Below are 19,616 nucleotides of genomic sequence, written 5' to 3' on the forward strand. Positions count from 1 at the left end.
TGACAGCTCCATGCCTGTGACTGCCCCTGAAGACCTTCCAGCGGGACAAGATGTAGAGGTGGAAGACAGTGGTATTAATGATCCCGACCCTGTATTGGCCTGGGTGTCTTAGTTTTTAGCAAAAAAGTTTAAATTTTCTTTTTTTAAAAGTTAGGTAACTTTTATTTATTAATTTTTTAACAGATTCAACTCTTGACTTCAGCTAGCCTTTTTTCTTTTCCTTTTTTTTTCTTTTTTCTTTATTTATTTTTATTTCAGCATATTATGGGGGTACAAAAGTTTAGGTTACATATAGTGCCCTTGCCCCCCGCCCCCAAATCAGAGCTTCAAGCGTGTCCATCCCCTAGACAGTGTGTATCTTTTTTTAAAATAGAAAAAAGTTTATAGGATATGTAAAGTATTTTTGTATAGCTATACAATGTGTTTGTGTTGTAGGCTAAGTGTTAATACAAAAGAATCAAGTTTAAAACATTTAAAAGTTTATAAAGTAAAAAAGTTGCAGTAAGTCACGCTCACTCATGCCTCACTCTTGGACTCGCGCGCAGCAAAACTTCCAGTCCTGCAAGCTCCATTCACGGTAAGAACCATATATAAGTGCACCATTTCTTATCTTTTATACTGCATTTTTACTGTGTTTTTTCTGTGTTTAGATATGTTTAGCTACACAAATACTTACCATTACATTATAACTGCCTGTCGTATTCAGAGCAGTAACATGCAGTACAGGTTTTTAGCTTAAGAGTAATAGGTCATACCATACAGCCTAGTTGTGTAGCAGGCTACCCCAGGTGGGTTTGTCTAAGTATACCTTGTGATGTTTGCACAAGGATGAAACCTTCTGAGAATGCATTTCTCAGAAGTTATCTCTGTCATTAAGTAACGCATGACTGTGTGTAGAATCCAAAAAAGCCAAACTCACAGAAGCAGAGAGTAGAATAATGGTTACCAGGGGCCAGGGATGGGGGTGGGGGTTGGGGAGATATTAGTCAAAAGACACAAAATTTCAATAAGATAGGAGGAATAGTTCAGGGGATCTATCATACGACATGGTTACTATAGTTGATAACAATGCATCGCATGCTCGAAATTTGCTGAGAGAGTAGATTTTAAGTATTCTCAGCACAAAAAAAGATAAGTATGTGAAGTAATGGATATATTAATTAGCCATTGCACAATGTATTCATATTTCAAAACATCATGTTATACACCATAAATATATACAATTTTATTTGTCAATTAAAAATAAATAAAAATAATACAAAGAAAAGCCTCTGTAGACACTCAATAATATCAACTCCAACCCACTTTGGGCCTCAGGTTGGGCACGGTGATTTCTTTTTCCGAGGTTGAAAGACCCACGCCTAAGGCCCAGCCTTCCTAAGTGGCCATCAGCCACCCTTCTCTGACATCCCACCCTGGGGACCCGTGTGTATCAGGGGTTGTGTAGACCCATAAGCTTCTCCTCTGTCTCCCTCCTCATCTCTACTAGAAGTTTCCTGGGTCAGGACTCCTTGACTTCCCCCCATCTCCAGGGCTCATGGGACTTCCCAGCCAACCATCACTGTCAGTTCTCTGCTTTGAAATAGAATATCTTGGGAGAAAGAAGAGCACAAACTTTCTAGAGCGCAAAATGTCACTTACCACTGTGTGGGTGTGTGCATAATGGAGGGGGAGGGACACGGATAGGAGCAATGCACACAAATACTGCTCTTATTCTTTCTGATTCTTCTATAATAGTAAAACAAAATGTAAATTAATATACCAGTGAATTATCTTTTCAAACAGCCTTATAGATGTGCTTTGTTTTGCCAAATTGAGATTTTACTGTTATGTTCTGTTTTGTGTCCTACTGTTTTCAATTAATAATATATTATTAACATTTTATCATGTCAGTAAATCACATTTGAGATAATATTTAATGACCTTGTAGTATTCTGTCATTTGAGGGAGGAATCATAATTTGTTCAAATCTTCTCCATTGTTGGAAACTTAGATTGTTCAATGCCCTTATAAATAATGTTGCAATCAACATCTTTATACCTAAATCTGTTGGTATCTCCTTATGATGGTGCTATGATAACAATGTGATGGTAATAATATTGTTTCCAAGTATGGGAACTCTCAAAGAGCCTAGACTGCTTTTATCAGAGTACCTGTCTCATCTCACTCTTGTGTCCTGTGAACATGAATATGATCAATTGTTCTTCATTTTTACCAACATGATAGATGAAAAAGGTATATTTTTAAAATTTATATTTCTTTGCTTATTAGTCAAGTCAAACACTGTTAATATTTATTGATCAGCATGTTTACTTCTGATTTTGTGACTTGTTTTTCCATCTCCTTTGTGTAGATGTATTAGGCTTATATTATATAACTTGGTCCTTGCAACAACCTTATAAAAGAGGTATTATTAACAGTTAAGTACAGACAATGAAGATGAGGCTCTGAAAAAGTCTCAGGTATCACAACTATGTAAAGCCAAGCTGGCCTTTTAAGCCCAGGCTGGTATGATTCCATAGCCTGGGTTATCTTCAGGTACTAGTGCCTTGGAACCAGTCCAGTCCTACCTCAATGGGAGATACATGTTGATTTATGTCTTTTAAGGGTCAAAATTTCTACGTCAAGCCAAGTAAGTCTCCTGATTCTTATTTTGGAGTAGATCATTTTAATTTCTGAATCAAAACTTGGCCTTTGTAACTTAAAGGGACAGAACTTTCTATTAACTAAGAATAGACAGAAACATCACTAAATGTGCCCAAATTTTCACCCAATAGAAGGGAATGAATGAGCAGGTTCAGAGGGCCAATGGAAGACAACATGAAATAGCTTTTATGGTTAAGCCGAAAGAATCCTGCTCGTTTCAAGCCTGGCTGTGTTGTGTGGGGCCCTTCAGTGGCCTTGGTGCTGTCCCAGCTCGGAGGCCTGCAGGGAGGAGAAGGCCCCCCCACCATCCCAGGAGTGGAATCCTGTCCACGTTCTCTTTGCACCCCAAACAAATGTGCCTCACTAAATCCTTTTTCCCACAGTTTTTACTCTTCTGGACTTTTCACATCCTCCTTGCGGGTGAGGATTTTTGAAGTCAAGAAATTGATTCTTAGTCGTTTCCTTTGGATGATCTGCATTTGGGTCAGGCACTTCACTATGAAATTTCATATCACTGAATACCTCAAAGGAAATTTTCAGCTTAACACAGTGGTTCAGTTTAATATGAAATGCCATTTTCCCCCAAATATTGGCTCGAGGGGGAAGGGCTCTATAACCATTAGGTTTCTATACATCAGCTCACACTGTACTGTTTGGGGGGACGTCCCCCAGATGAGAAGCAATCACAGCTGGGAGCCACATGGACTGGGAAATGTGATGAAATTATGGGCAGACATCTAAGAATGGGACAGTGACTGGAAGCACAAGGTGATAACGTGGGAAAAGGTGAGAGGAGACCCTCTAGCAGCTGCTCCCACAAGGACTTCGGCTTGTATCCTGATTGGGCTGAGGAGCCACTGGAGCTTGCTGCATTGAGGAGTGATGTGCTCGGAATTGTGTTTTAGAAGGACCCTCCTCCCCCAACTTCTGTGTGGCAAATACACCACAGGGGTTGGGGTGGGAGAGGGTGGAAATGGGAAAAACAGTTAAAAAGTTAGGGCCTTTAATTAGAGATGATGGTGGCATGGACCAGGATGGTCCAAGCAGAGGGGATGAGATTTACGCAGATTCTGGAGTTGCTGACAGTGGGTCAGACTGATGCACAGGGAGGGCAAACGGCCAAAGGGCAAGCACCTTGCACGTGTTTAAAGCAGAAGAAAGGAGATGGAGGTTTGGGGTGTGGGGGGGGAAGGTGGTATTTTTTGTAGGTAGAGAGCTCTGGATTTGAACCCAGGTCGTCTGACTCCAGTGCCTACACTGCTATTATTTTACAAACTCTTTGACGTATAATGACATTTAAAAAACCTACACAATCTAATGAGTACAACTTGGAGTTTTGACAGAGACACTAGTGAAACTATCACCGCAATCATGATAATGAACATTTGTATCACCCACAAAAGTTTCCTGACGCCCCACGTAATCAATTTCTCCCTCCACCCACTCCCCAGGCGTCCTCGGTCTGCTTTCTGTCACTATAGATTACTTTGCATTTTCTAGAATTTTATATCAGTGGAATCATACACTATGTACACTTTTTTGTTGAGCTTATTTCACGCAGCATAATGACTTTGAGGTTCATTCATGTTGTGTATATTGATGGTTAATTTTGATAGATGATGTGAAGTAAGGGTTGAGGTTAATTTTTATTTAATTTATTACATAGTTATTTAATTGTTCCAGAACCGATTGTTGAAAATATTATCCTTTCTTCTTTGGCTACTTAGCCAAAACTCCATTGGCCTTCAGCATGGGGATCTATTCTTGGACTTTCTGTTCTGTTCTGTTGAGCTATAGGTTTGTGTTCCCACCGCTGCCACTCTGTCTTAGTAACTATAGCACTGTAGTTAGTCTGAAATCAAGTGGGACGATTTCTCCACTTTTCCTTTTTTTTTTTTAGCTTTGTTTTGACCCTTCTAGGTCCTTCATATTTTCACAGGGCTGGGACCAGGGTGAGGCAGGTGAGGCACCTGGATCACAGCACTGAAGATGAATTTACTTGCAAGTTTGTGGTAGTGACTTACCCTAGTTGTGACACTGCATTTCCATACAAATGTTAGGATTAATTTGTCAGTTTGTAGAAAAATCCTGCTAGGGTTTTAATTTCAATTGTGTTTAGAGATAATTTGGGGGAGAATTGACATCTGAACATTTAGTCTTCTAATCCACGAGCAAGGTGTGTCTTTCTGTTTATTTAGGTCCTCTCCAATTAGTTTTAGCAATGTGTTGCAGTGTTAAGTGTACAGGTCTTGCTGTTAAACCCATCTCAAGTATTTAATATATTTGATACAATTATAAATGGTGTTGCTTTTTCAATTTAAATTTGCAATTGTTTGTTGCCAGCATGTAGAAATACAGTCGATTTCTGAATCATTGTATCCCTAAACTTGCTCAACAGATTTCCTGGGATTTGTCTATGTAGACTACCATACTGTCTGTGAATATGGAGAACTGAACTTTCTTTCCAATACGGGCCCCTTTCATTTCTCTGTCTGGTCCCGCTGTTCTGGCTGGAACCTCTAGCACAGTTTTCAGTAGAAGTTATAGGTGTGGACATCTTTGCCTTTTGTTTGATCTTAAGGGAAAACATTCAGCCTTTTACCATTAATTATGATGTTAGATGTAGATTGATCATAGATGTCTTTTACCAGTTTGAAGAAGTTTTCTTTTATTCCTGGTTTGCGGAGAGTTTTTAGCATAATTCGATGTTGGATTCTGTCAGATGCTTTTTATGTATGTATTGAGATGACTATTTGTTTTTTCTTTTTTATTCTTTTAGTATGGAGAACTAAATTGGCTAATTTTCAAATGTAAAACCAATTTTGCAGTCCTGGGATGAACTCCACTTGATCATGATGTTTTATCCTTTTTATTTTTTTCATTATTAGATTCAACATTAGCTGAAGTTTTTTAGCTGAAGTATTTGCTAACGTATTTTAAAGAAACTTTGTATATATGTCATGAGAGATATTGGTCTGTAGTGTTCTTATCTTGAAAACCCTTTGTCTGGTTTTGTTATCAGGATAATTCTGGCCTCCTGAAATGAGTTGCAATGTGTTTCCTCCTCTTTAACTTTCTGAAAGAATGTGTGTAGAATTGGGTATTATTTCTTCCATAATTGCATGTAGAATTCACCAAGAAGTTATTTGGACCTGAAAGGTTCCCCTACGGACCCTTGATGAAAAGATTTTTAACAACAAATCCAATTTCTTTAGTAGATATAGGACTATTCAGGTAATCTATATTTTTTGATGAATTTTCTACCTTTTTTTATGAAAACATCTTTCTTTTTCCTTGTTATTGCTGTGTATAGAAATCTAGGCAAATTTTTTTTTCTTTCTGTACTTGAGAGATGCCACTTCACTGACTTCAGGCTTGCCTTGTTTTTGTTGAAAAGTCAGCTGTCATTCTTATTTTTATTTCTCTTTGCATATTGGATTTTTTTCCTCTAGTTGCTTTTAAGATTTTTTCTGTCTCTCTTTGATTATGTGCTTGTGTGTTGTTTTCATGAAATTTGGAAAAATTTTGCCATTATGTTTTCAAAATTTGTTTTGGTTCTTCTCTCTTTCTCTTCTCCCTCATGGACTTAAATGGTATGTACATTAGGTTGCTTGAAATTGTCCCCTTCTCACTAATGCTATGTTGATTTTTTTAGTCTTTTTTTATTTCTTTGACTCATTCTGGACAGTTTCTGTTGGCATATTTTCCAGTCCACTGATTATGCTTCTACAGTATCTAATCTGCTGTTAATTTTATCCAGTGTATTTTTCATCTCAGATATTGTGTATTTTATTTGTAGAAATTCAATTTCTGTCTTTTATTTCTCTCCCTATCATGTGCATGTTTTTCTTTATCGTCTTGAACATATGGTTTGTATTTATAATATTCACAATATCTGTTTTAGTGTCCTGTTTTACTAATTCTTCCATCTGTATTACTTCTGGGTCTATTTCTATTTCTTGATTTTTCTACTCTTTATGGATCGCATTTTCCTGCTTCTGTGCATGCTTGGTAATTTTTGATTAGATGCCAGACATTATGATTTTACATGGTTCAGTGTTTTATTCATTTTTATTCCTTTAAGTACTTTTTTTCTTCCCTTGGGACACAGTTAAGTTACTTAGGAATATTTTGATTTTCAAGACTTGCTTTGAAGCTGTCCTGGGCACATCTGTTTAGTCTGTTGCTGATTGGAGCCAGTACTGAGGATGCCGCACCTGCGCCTCCCAGGTGTCCTTTCCCTGGAATCAGGGTTTCCTCACGCACATGCTAATCAATACTCAGTTAAAGACTCGAAGAGAATGCTCAGCAGAGCTCTGGAGAACTTTTTTGTGTAGCTCTCTTTTCTCTGGAGGTTTGGCTTGTGAATTCTAACTGCCTCGGCCTCCTGAAACCTCAAACTTCTCTCTTCAACTCAAGGGGACCATTGGGCTCTTCCTGAGTTTATCCTTCCTGTGCTACCAAAGAGAAAGTCTCTCTAAGCAGTAAGCTCAGGCTCACCTCATTTGTTTCTCTTCTCTCGAGCATCACTGTCGTCCAATTATGCTTGTCGTCCAATGTCTGAAAACTGTTGTTTCATATATTTTGTTTGGTTCTAGTTATTTAAGGTGACAGGTAAAATCAGCTCCTATTAATCCATCATGGTCAGCATTTACACTCTTCATCACCATGCTACATGTCCTTCTGAATTTATATTCTCAGATCCTTACACTTGGGTCTACACAATTGGTTCTCATTCAGATGGAAGGACTTTGATATGTTAAACACAGGGCTGAAAACCTCAGAACCCTGGCACTTCAGGGTTCTCAGCTATGCAATTTTATTTTCAAATCATCCTTGGAAATTTTATGGGTAATTTTTCAGCATTTAAAGTTGTATATGAAATTAAAATTATAATTTTCTGTCAGTTCCTTGGGGACAAAAAACCATGAGGTGCTAATGTGAAACATAAGGTCTCATTTTCCTAGTGGTAGGGACAGTGGTGCACAAATAGAAACAGATTTAAATATTCCCCTGAGATAAACAAATAGGTATTACAAACAAAATAATTAAAGTGGTTTGTAACAAGCAAGCAAATGAGTGCTGTGAAGGATCAGCCGCTATTATATTTATTTTTCTGTTTGAATATCTGCCTGGGGAGTAAGCTACAGATTAAATGGCCCAACTGGCTTTTAAAAATTTAACAACAGAATGAAAAGCATTTGGCTTTGTGTTATGGAGATAGTTACTTAGGTCAAGTTTTAAATATTAAAATTTTTGAGGTTTCCTTTGTGTGTGTGTGTGTGTGTGTGTGTGTGTGTGTAATCCTGAAGAGCTCCTTCCCTCCTCCCCTCTCCCTTCCTCCCTCCCTCTCTTCTTTCTTCCCTCGTTCTTCCCTTCTTCCTTTCTCTTCTTCCTTCACCGTTACTTTCCAGACCTGGTGCTCAGCGCTGGGAAAATAGCAGAATATGAAACATGTGCCCAGTCCTGGAGGAGCAGTTTCTGGTTTTAACTTCAGCATAGATGGAGCAATGGATTCACACCCGCAGTTTCCTTTTGTGGGGGGCACTGAGAATTTACAATAGCCCTGAACTGAATCAGAGTTATGGGCTGTACAGTAAAGGACCAGAGGATCTTCATGCAATTTGGATCTGAGTAAATGGAATTTCCGTATGTGAATCTTGAAACTATTTCATTTTTTTTATTGACACATAGTAATTGTACATATTTTGTGGGAACAATGTGATATTTGGGTACATATATACATTGTCATCTCCTATATTTATAATTTCTTTGTGGTGAGAACATTAAGAAACCTCTCCAATTGCTCTTTTGAAATATACAATACATTATTAACTATAGTTGCCCTACTGTGCAATGGAAAACCAGAACTCGTGCCTACTGTCTAACATCACTAATCATCGGGGAAATGCAAATCAAAATCTCAGTGACTCACTAGATAGGGTGAATAAGTTCTAAACTTCTGTAGCACTGTAGGATGACTATAGTTAACAATAATAAATTGTGTAGTTTTGAATAGGTAGAAGGAAGATATTGAAAACAAAGAAATGAAAAATGCTTGAGATGATGGGTATACTAATCACTCTGATCTGATCGCTGTACATTGTGTTTATTACAACATCACTGTTTACCCCATAAATATGTACAATTATCATGTGTCAATTGAAAACATTTTTAAAAAACCACAATGAGATACCACCTCACTCATTATCAAAACGGCTATTTATCAAAGAGACAAAAGATAACAAGAATTGGTGAAGATGTGGAGAAAAGGGAACCCTTAGACACTGTTGCTGAGAATGTAAATCAGTGCAGCCATTATGGAAAACCGTATGGAGGCTCCTCAAAAAATTGAAAGTAGAGCTACCATGTGATCCAGCAGTCCCACTTCCACATATACATCCAAAGGAAATGAAATCGGTATGTTGAAGAGTTATCTGCATTCCCATGTTTACAATGCAGCTCTATTCACAATATCCCAGATACAGAATCAACCTAGGGGTCCAAGAACAGATGTACATATAAAGAAAATGTAGTGTATGTACGGACAGGAATACCATTGAACCATAAAAAAGAATGTGATCCTGTCATTTGAGACAACATTGAACCTAGAAGACATTACTTTAAGTGAAATAATCCAGGCACAGAAAGACAAATATCACAGTGAAATCTAAAAAAAGTTGATCTCAGAGAAGTAGAGAGTAGAACAGCGGTTACCAGAAACTGGGGAGGAGACGAAAGGGAGGGAATGAGGAGAAGTTGGTCAATGGGTACAAAAATGAAACCCTTTTTATGGGCTTATTTCCATACAGCTCTGCTGGGGGCAGGGGACAGGAAGGTTTACTTCTCTACCTGTGACTGCAGAGTCCTGTTACCTGAATAACTTCTACTCAGACTCTGTCCTGAGTTGTTGAACTGCAGGGACTCTAGATGTACCCTGTTCTCCAAATGCCAGGCTATTTTTAGCTTGTCCCTACAGTTATTTTAGTGCTTTTAAAAACCCTGGTTTAGACTTGGAGAAGTTTGCATTTCAGATGCAACTTAGAGCATATTTCAGGAGTATCACATCTGAAAAAGTGAGGGTAAGGTTAGTGATTGCTAAACCACTTTTGGGAATTGCTTTGACCTACCTTGGATGTGTGGGTCCATTGGAATTAAGGGAAACTGCATGAGCATGGAGGGGTGAAATGGATTTACAAAAATTTAGAAATTGCTAGGCTAATGGAAGCAGGAATCCCATGGAAGACAGAGGAAAAAGAGAGGGAAGGAAAAAGAGGGAGAGGGAGGAGAGTGAGAAACAAATAGTAAACACAACGGAAAAAGGAGAAAGTGAAAATGAGAAAGAAGGGAAGGGGAGAGAGCTGCGGAGAATGGGGGGTAAATCTTACAGCCGGCCCTCCCAAGTCTGCTCATCATCTATAACTAACAGCCAGATGGGGGAGCTTCAGTCACTGTCCCCAGGAAATGCTGGGGACGCATGCAGTTCTCTTGGCTTATTATGGGACAGATACCCACCTTGTGCTCATGGACAAATATAATAGAGGAAAAGGGAAGAAACTACGTTGAAAAACAAGCTCAACTCAATGAAGTAGAATCAATGCAAAGCTCTCAGGACTTTATCTGGACTCCTCTGGCTGGGATAGCAGATTCTCCCAGTAAGCCAGCAGACCTGGAACAGAGAGCCTGGGGGGATATCTGTCCCACTAGGTGTTGGTCTTTAGGGAACAAGGTCCGCTGCCTATTGCTGGCAGGGCTGACAGGGCCCGCTCATGGCAAGGACTGTGACGGAGGAGGCGGGATGGGGGAAAGCCCTGCCACCTGCACACTGGGCACCCCAGGGTATGAGGGGCAGGCAGAGTGCTGGCTCTACTGTGAGCAGAAGTCATTTGTGTCATTTATACAAACAAAGGGAGCTGTACTACTTTTCAAAGAATGGCCCATTTTTTTCAACGGCATGATGGTTGAGTCCTGATTTGATGTCTTGGCAGGGAGTCTACGGTGCCTGGGATCTCTTGGAGGTGAGGAGCAAGAAAGAGCTAAATGCAAATTGGGGTGGTCTCCTGTGGGCTCCCTTGGGGTGTGCAGGAGGCTGCAGGAGCAACAGGGTGACAGAAGGGGCAGAAAAAGGGCTGCTATGGCTTGCATGGCAGCTAGGTGGAGGCAGGTCTTCGCTGGCTTTCAAAGGTTGAAGAGAGAGCTTTAGCTTTTGAGTTAGAAGGATAAGGAGCACTGGCTGCTGTTCTAGCCACATTGTACTCTGTTGAATTAAAGTCACTGAACTATGTCAGAACCCTCGGAAGTACTGTTATCCCATTTGTAGATGATACTCAAAGAAATTAAGTGCCTTGTCCAAGTTACACAGCCAAGAAGAGAAGCCAGGATTGGAACCCAAATCCACCAGACGGTAGATCCTACAGTCTCATCACTTTACTGCCTGACAGCTAAGACCAGGGCTTCTCAAATTTGAAGATGCCTATGAATCACCTGGGGGTCTTGTTAAAATTCTAATTAGCTAGGTGTGAGGTGGGGCCTGACACTCTGCGTTTCTGACAAGCTACCAGATGTTGCTGATGCCGTGGGCCCACGGATCACAGCTTGCAAAGCAGGGGATCCTCTTAGGTGATTTTCTGCAGCCTGCGTAAATTAGGGAGACTCATATATGCTCCTGAGTTTTTAGGGGACAACTAATGAGACAGGGTGTGTGTCTGGTCAGAAGAACCCCACAGAGGATGGCCCTCTGTCTGCCATCCTCTGTCCTGGAAATGTGACCGACACCAAGCTCTGGCAGCATTCTCCTTCCCTCTGTTTCTCACCAAGACGTCCCCATCTCCACGGAGCCTTGGCCTGCCTCACCCTGGATGCTCGGTAGGGGTCTGAGTGCAACAGACATTCTGAAAATCCTGTTGACTTCAGTGGGAGTTATTTTCTCATCATGACTTTATTGAATTTTCCTTCTATTTTCTCAACTTTTCTCAAGCCGGCCTTGTCTGTGAAGTTTCTCTACCATCATCAACTTTTGATTACTGATGCCATGGTTTAGAGGAGGAAAATAAACTTTATTACTTCTCCAGAGATGGAATAATGCTGGTATCACACAGATGTTTGATAGATCTAGGTCTTTCTAAGAAATAACAGGGAATGATTAATAATGTGATTGTGTAGCCCTATATAAGTTTAGAAATCTACATAAATGTTTAATAATATTTTCCCCTGATACCAAAAATTTTTACTGAAGTCTTACAGATCAGACAAAACTTCTTTGTGCTTGAGTTTTGCATGAGGTTTGCCAAAATGTATATTTAGATAAAAGATATCCTTACCACTTTAATTATCATTTTGAAATTTTTTTCCTAATTATAAAAATTTATCCTCTTTGCTACTCAACCCAGCTTGCAGTGAGACCTTTGGAATAATTTTCTGTTTTTAATAAAATATTTCTAAGAAGCTTAAAAGGTACAGAGATATAAAAAACACCCACATATCCATCATTCAAATTTTGCCACATTTGAGATCTCATATTTTAAGAAATTGACAATTTTAGATACAATGGAAATCTGTTCTGTACCTGATTACAAGCCTCATAAATTCAGTATCAGTCCAGTTGTTTTTGATTACAGTAACAGAAACTTCTGAATCAAATTTCCTTGAATGATCTCAGAATTTATTATTTCACTTTACGGAAAGCTCAGAGATAGGTCACGATGTTTCAGGGCAGGATGGTTCAGAGTCCAGACAGCATTCTCAGGAGCCCTGTTTTTTGCAGTGTGGCCTGTCCTCGGGAGAATCTGCCCATGACCCGAAACTCCAGAGGCAGATAGGCGCTGTCTCTTTCAGGTCTTCTTAGGAATGAGCAAACCTTCTCAGACTCTATCATGGAGAGACTCCTCACATATCAACAACCAGAAATGGCATCTACTTAATTCACTGATCGAAAACAAAATTGTCCTTCTTGTAGAGGACACGAAGGAAGAGAATGAGATGTGATTGCCCCTTTTCAGGGGGAACATGTGTCTTGAGCTAGAGTCTTGTACTGGAATGACAGACAATCAAAGGTGGGGAAATTGGAAAATGTCCACAGCTCAGGACCAGCAGATGGAAGGGCCCAGAGCACAGGTGGGCTTCTGGCGGGAAGCCTGGGTGCAGCCGAGCCTGGAGCTGCACACTCAGCTCTGCTCTCAGTTCCATGGTGACCAAGGCCCCGCCCGAGCACAGGGTATGGATAAGAGAAATCACATTCTAGCTCATCAGGAAGCAGGAATATAAGAAAAAGCAATGAGCATATCACTTAGCTCTGCCTTGGAAAAGGAATATAAAGGAAATTTTTTGTCTAGAAAAAGATGTGCACCCTTGTGGTGCCGAAGGGACCCTGCAGGACCACAGGACAGGAGCAGGGCCTGGCACAGAGCTGCTGGAACTGACTGGTCACACAGTTTGGAGTTGAGGCGAGGAGGAGAGGTGACCCTTTTCATCGTCCCCAAGGAACAGGGAAGTTGCTGCCGTGGATTCTTAGGTTCTGACTGCAGACATCTCCGGACTGGACGGGAAGGAGAGTCCCAGAGTGCGAAGAGCATTGGCAGGCAGTGCTTGTGCTCTGACCCGGAGCGAGTGGATGAGAGCTGGCCCAGGGGACACAGGAAGGTCCACAAGGCTCCAGCAGACCCTCACTGTGAGGAGGGAACATGGCAGCTAAAAGGATGGCAGAGGGCTGTGCCAAGCCTTTAAGGGGTGCTGGGTGGGCAGAAGGGCAGCTTGGGGCAGGGGCCGAGCCCCTGATGTTGTGGCTGCCCTTGGTGCACTTAGCCCCTCACCCCAGGGGCTGTGGCAGGGTGGTGGCCAGGGAAGGTGATGGTTGCACTTACAGAAAGGTACCGTGCCACCCTGGGAGTCAGCTCCCTTACAGATTTGCAGGGAAATCCGATTTCCATGGTCCTGCTTGGGGTGTGGTGGGGAGAGCTCAGTGCTACTGATTCTCCACCAGAACGCTGAGGAAGCAGGTGAGGCTTAACACAAGGCCTTCTAGGGAGGTGGCTGGTTGCTCCTACAGGGACCTCTGCCATCAAGAGAATGTGGGAAAAACAAAAAGCAAGAGTATGTCCATTTTCTCGCGTAGGTGTGCTGGCTCTGATTCATCCCTTTATGCATAATTCAAATTATGTTCTTCATGATCTCTTTATTTTTTTCTAGATAAAAAATTTCCTCTCCAAATCCTATATATTCCTTCTCCGAGGCATAGCTAAGTAATCCTCTCATTGCTTTTTCTAATATTCCTACTTCCTGTTAGATTGGAATGTGATTTCTCTCATCTGCATCCTGTGCTCGGGGCAGGGCCTCGGTCACCATGGCAACCGAGAACGGAGCTGAGCATGCACCTCCAGGCTTGGCTGCACCCTCTGTCCCCCTCCCGAAGCCCACCTGTGTTCTGGGCCCTTCCATCTGCTGGTCCTGAGCTGTGGACATTTTCCAACTTGCCCACGTTGGATTGTCTGTCGGTTCTGATACAAGATCATCTTCCTTTGAACAGACTTTTGTCTGAAATACAAAGTTTAGTAATTGAAGCCCAAATTCGATATGTCATAGCACTTTAATTCTTGCAATCCTTGTAATTCAGTGTACTCAGGAACGATTGATCATCCTAAAAGGACACAATCCTTAACTTTTACTTTCTCCCAGAGCCAGCACGTGGTTTCAACTGACCAGGAGTCACACAGTCAGCTTCCTAAGACAGTTCCTGAATGCTTTCTTCACTATCATATCCTTTAAAATGTTACTTTCTCGTTTAAATGATTTTGAAACCACTGTTCACTAATGTCTAACCTCGTTAGTTCCCTGTGTACCATCACAGTGTCTCAAAGCTAGGAAGTGTCATCTGGAAGGAGAAGGATTTAAGACCTATTTTAAAACATAGTTATTCACGGTTAAAATCTGTTCTTGCAACCAACCACTGATCTAATCACTTCTTAGAGACAGGCCATGAACCAGAGCTAAAAAAGCCCTGAGTCAAAAAATGACCTGACTATCCCTCTCTCCCCACTGAAACCCTTGGTTTAGATAAATGGTCCCCAACTTATAATGGGTTGACTTACAATTTTTTGACTTTATGTTAGTGCCAATAGGCATTCTGTAGAAACCGTACCGTGAGCACCTATAAAACCACTGTTTTTCACTTTAAGTACATTATTCAATAAATTACATGAGATATTCAACCCTTTACTGTAAAACGGGCTTCGTGTTAGGTGATTTTGCCCCCCTGCAGCTAATGTCAGTGTTCTGAGCGTGCTTAAGGCAGGCGGGGCTGAGCTGTGATGTTTGGTGGGTTAGGGGTATCGAATGCATTTCGACTTAACGGTATTTTCAACGTATGACAGGTTTGTCAGGGCATAACCCCGTTGTAAGTGCAGGAGCATCTGTAGGCACCGGTTTCCACTGTTTCCTAGTCCTGCGTGCGCCTCGCTGTGGAGCTGGCGCTCTCCTCTGCCCTCTCTTCCTCTAGTTTTCCTCCTCTCTGATTCTCCATATCACAGCCAGAGGTTTTCAAAAATGTAAAGCTGATTGCGGCTCATTTGTGCCCCACACCTTTCAAGGGCTCCGCATCTCCCTCGCTGAGGGCATGCTGGCTGGGGGTGCGGACCCCTGTCCCCACATCTGGCCTTGAGTCTGGCTCTAGTCCTGCTCTGAGCGCCCCTCCTCTGCCCCTCACAGGGACCCACTGAGGACAGCCAGCCGCCCTGCCCCTTCCCGGGTTGGTGAGGCCTGTGGCATTGCACACCCCCTGCTGCTGCTACCCAGAACAGGTGCCACCCACTCCTCACCTTCTGCAGCACCACCAGCTCCTCAACTGCACCCCCGACACACACGAGCACTCTGCCTGACAAGTCATCCTCCGGGTTCAGCCTAAGTCCTCACGGGAGCCTCGTCCTGCGGCCCCTTTGCTATTTCCATGCTTGACGGTGCTCATTTTCAGTGGGAGGACACCAGCGTCTGCCTCACAGAATTCCAGGGGATGTCGTGAGGGCTAAATAAGTGAGCTAATGTGTGCAAAGAGCTTGGTGCGTGTCTGCTGTGGAAAGCATGGGGTTGCCTTCTCCCTGGGACACTAGCACATCCAGTGACATTCACGGGATGGGATCAGACCTGACGTGCTCACCGCTGCATCCCCAGTGCTCAGTGTGGAGCAAGCCTCAGAGATTTGGGTGGATTTTGTGGAATGAAGGAGTGGACGGATGTATTTTCAGAATTTGTATACAAATAGTTTTATAAAACAAATGTAATTATGAAAGAATTCAGGGAAGCTCGTTGCATTTTTATCAGCTATTTCAGAGAAACCCAGCGTTCCCTGAGTCAGGTGGACGACTCCCAAAGGGAAATGCAGGTGGCCTTCGTGTCTGGCTGACGCCTGCCATGGCATCGACAGTGGTGGCTCCTAAAAGCTTGACACCGTGGAAACCAGTGTGTCAGTGGCTTAGCCTTAGCCGTCTTTCTCTGGCCTTCAGGGAAAATGTTGACTAATCCTGTTTGCACCTTAAGGATAGCAAGTATTATTCGTAAATAAGCAACTGATGAACTGTGTGACCTGGGCCCAACCCCTTAACCTCTCAGGCATTAGACCCACAGGCCCTGGGTCTGGACGTTTCCTGACAGGCCTTTTGCAGAGACAGTTCCGGAGTTGATGGTAAGCCTGGGTCTGGTTATTTTTCTAGGAAATCAGTGACCCGGAGATCCTGGACCTGGTGCACAGTGCCCTTGGCAGGATGACCGTGGTCCGGCAAATCTTCCCGTCTGCAAAGGACAATCAGAAATGCATGAGGAACAACCACCGCATCTCCTCCCTGCTCTGCGACCCCCAGGAAGGCTACCTCCAGATGCTGCAGGTCAGTGGGCTCCCCCCGCGCGGTCGTCTCACCCACGCCCCCAGCCTGCTGCGGGAGACACGCAGGGGCCTCCCGGTGCCCACCGACTTTAATTACCGGAACTCTGTCATTTGCTGAAATTAAAACGGTCGACTGGGCAGCGTCTCGAGCGGCATCAGCAGGCAATTATGCCTGTTGTCAGCAGACAGGGACTGTTGGCTCACCAGGTGCCTCCGGTATTTAAAACTTACATACGTAGGGGGTAGAGAGATTCCTGTCGCTGAAGCCTTCGTGATGCCTGCTTTGTGGGGATGGATTCACCTGGCAGGGCTGGGGATGGAGTCTTCCTTAGGGAAGTCATCGTTCTGAACCTCTTTTAGGCTCTTCCTAACACAGACATGGCTCTTGCAAAGCAAGTAGGGACTGGTCCACACATCTGCTGAGTGCTGAGGCTTCAGTCACCCAGGACACTGCTGGATTCCTAGCTGGACAGGGAGGGGTGGGAGAGCAAGACCATGACCTGCCCACCTGCCCTGTTCCTTCCAAGTCAGATGCCAAGTGTTTATGGTCAGTCCTTCGACCACTCCCCCAGCCTGTGTGCAATCTCTATCAGCTTGCCTTGGGGCCTTGGGGTTAGGTTGGGGAGCTACGAGTCTGTTGTGACAGGTGGTTTTCTCTCTGGATGTTTGGGAGCAGTGAGGAAGAGTGTGGAGAGTGCTTCTCCATGAGGAACATTGTGCATAAGAAAACTTTCACTGATGCTCGGTGGGAATCACAGGACAGAAGGACATTTATCCCACTTAGGTTTGTGGGAATTGCCCAGAAGCTTGTACCTGGGGTGTGCTTGCCATTCAGCATTTGAAACTAGTTGCACCTTCTTTACTCAGCCAACCACGAGGAGTAGAAACCAGGGTTTCAGGACAGAGACGGCTGTATCTGCCCCCTGAGCATCAGCCCCCCCCCCCCCAGAACATTGGGCAAAACCATATCAGGGCCCGTGCATTCTGGGGAGGGGATTGTTGGAATCTTGAGCAGGCTGTGGACATGGGAATATGGCAAAGTATTGACTCTACTCTATATTCTTATGTTTGAGGGAAAAAAATGAAACATGCCTCAGTAGAACGTAAACATGAAAACTATGTTCTTGGTTGATGGGGAAACACAGCAGGCACTGATTTTAGCCATAATATTCCCACCCTGCCATGCCCACTCCTCCAGGGGGCCCCTCAGAATGTCTGGAGTCTTTCTGAAGTGCTGGAGGGTCGGCCAAGAGAGTGGACCTGAGGCCTCTGCAGGACCCAGGGACTGGAGTGCCCAGAGCACGTGGGTCAGAGTGAAAGGCCCTCGATGCAGACTTCGTGCTTTGCGATGCTGCTGTCTGTTCTGCCCTCCTGCTCTGTGGAGTCTGGAAGAAGTGGCGAGGGCCAGGCAAGTCCCCTGACTGGGCCTTTGTATCTATAGCTCCTACACTTTACGTGGACAGAAGTAGCATAGACAACAGGGCTCAGGCAGTGTGTGCCCTCCCCCACCCAGTGCAGGAGGGGAGGGGAAAGTGTTTCTCTTCAAGGGCTGTGATGCATCCTTCTGCTGTGGACCGTGAGGTGCAGATGGGCTCTTCGATTGCACGTCAGACACGCTGGATGCAAAGAATCTGTCCTCTGGAGGGGAGAAAGAGAGGGAGATGGAGGGCACTGCTGGGGGGCCCAGCTGAGGGCCTACTCAGTGACACACACCCATGAAGGGGAGAAACAAAGGCACAGCTCTCAGGTGTGTGGCTGGACATCGTTGCATGGGACAACTGAGGCGTCAGACCTAGGAGCCCTGGGACACCCTACCTCTCTCTGTGCCGGCTGAGACCCAGGTGCTGCGTAAAGAGCAAAGTTTAAGAGCAACACCACAGGGATCTTGTAGTGACAGCAGCAGCAGAACAAGAGCCAGATTGCCAGGGTTCAAATCCCAGTAACTCTAATTACTAATTATTTCATCATTATTATTTATTTGTCATTCTGTGCCTCAGTTTCCTCCTCTGTAAATTGGACATTAGAATATTACCTACCCCCTCGAGTCATAATGACACTTAAATGAGAGAACACATAGAAAGCATTCGGTACAGGGCTGAGCTATTAGTGGTACAGGTCGAGTATCTCTAATCTGAAAATCCAAAATCCGAAATGCTCCAAAATTCAAAAGTTTTTGAGCATCGACATGATGCTCAAAGGAAATACTCCTGGGAGCATTTTGGATTTTGGGTTTTTGGATTAGGCATGCTCAACCAGTACAAGGCAAATATTCCAAAATCTGAAACAAAACCCCAAATCTGAAACACTTCAGGTCCCAAGCATTTCAGATAAGGGACATTCAACCTGTTACTATCATTACTGACAAGATGGCCAGGTTCCTTCCTGTGGAAAGCCTGAGCATAGCCTCATTTATTTATTATTTATTTGGTATGATATAGTCCCCCTTTCTTCCTGAGCATGCTTTTTAAAAGCACCACCGCTGGTGGGAGAGCACTTCCCCTCTGTCTAGCGCCTCATCACAGGCTTTGTGCACCACGTGCTGTCCACACCACTCCCGTGGGCACTCGGGCACAGCCGCCTTGCGTGGGAGAAGAGAGGCCGTGCCTTTTAGACCCACGCAGCTCTGCATGTAAGATCCTGCTCCTTGAAGATCTTCAGTGAGGGCTTACGGGGTGGAACTGTTAAGAATGCAGGTCTTAACACAAGCTAAACTGACGCTAGATGCCTCTTTATATATATAAACATAAATGAAACGCTTTATTAAAGGAATCTCTATCTCCATTTGTTGCATGTGCACCCTTGTGAGGTGGGGATGATGAGAGGGAAATGTGGATTTATTTACTCATCCTGCCCAACGAACACTCGGGCGGGCGGCTTGTAGATCCATCTCATTTACAAGCCATTCTCTTCCAGTTTCCTCGGGAGCTATTACCACTTCTTTCTTCCTAATGACAGCGTGGAAGGCAAACTAATTTCTACTAGCCTCTAGCTGTGAGATTTATCGAGAAGGCGCTAACATGTTTAGAACAAGTAACTCAAGGAAAAAAAAACCATTTATGTCATGGATTATTAACTTCGTCTTGATGAAATTAATGAAAATCTT

At 43.3% G+C, this 19,616-nt stretch overlaps 1 protein-coding gene across 1 annotated transcript in view; it reads left to right on the forward strand.

Moving 5' to 3' along the window:
- The window catches only part of GRID1 (glutamate ionotropic receptor delta type subunit 1), a 668,927-nt gene that overhangs the window by 435,055 nt on the left and 214,256 nt on the right, over positions 1–19,616 (forward strand). The window contains exon 6 of the mRNA XM_045568241.1: positions 16,344–16,514. Within this exon, the coding sequence (XP_045424197.1) occupies positions 16,344–16,514 (171 nt within the window). The remainder of the gene's footprint in view (positions 1–16,343; positions 16,515–19,616) is intronic.

Source organism: Lemur catta, chromosome 14, assembly GCF_020740605.2.
Source record: "Lemur catta isolate mLemCat1 chromosome 14, mLemCat1.pri, whole genome shotgun sequence".
In the NCBI taxonomy this organism is placed as follows: domain Eukaryota; kingdom Metazoa; phylum Chordata; class Mammalia; order Primates; family Lemuridae; genus Lemur; species Lemur catta.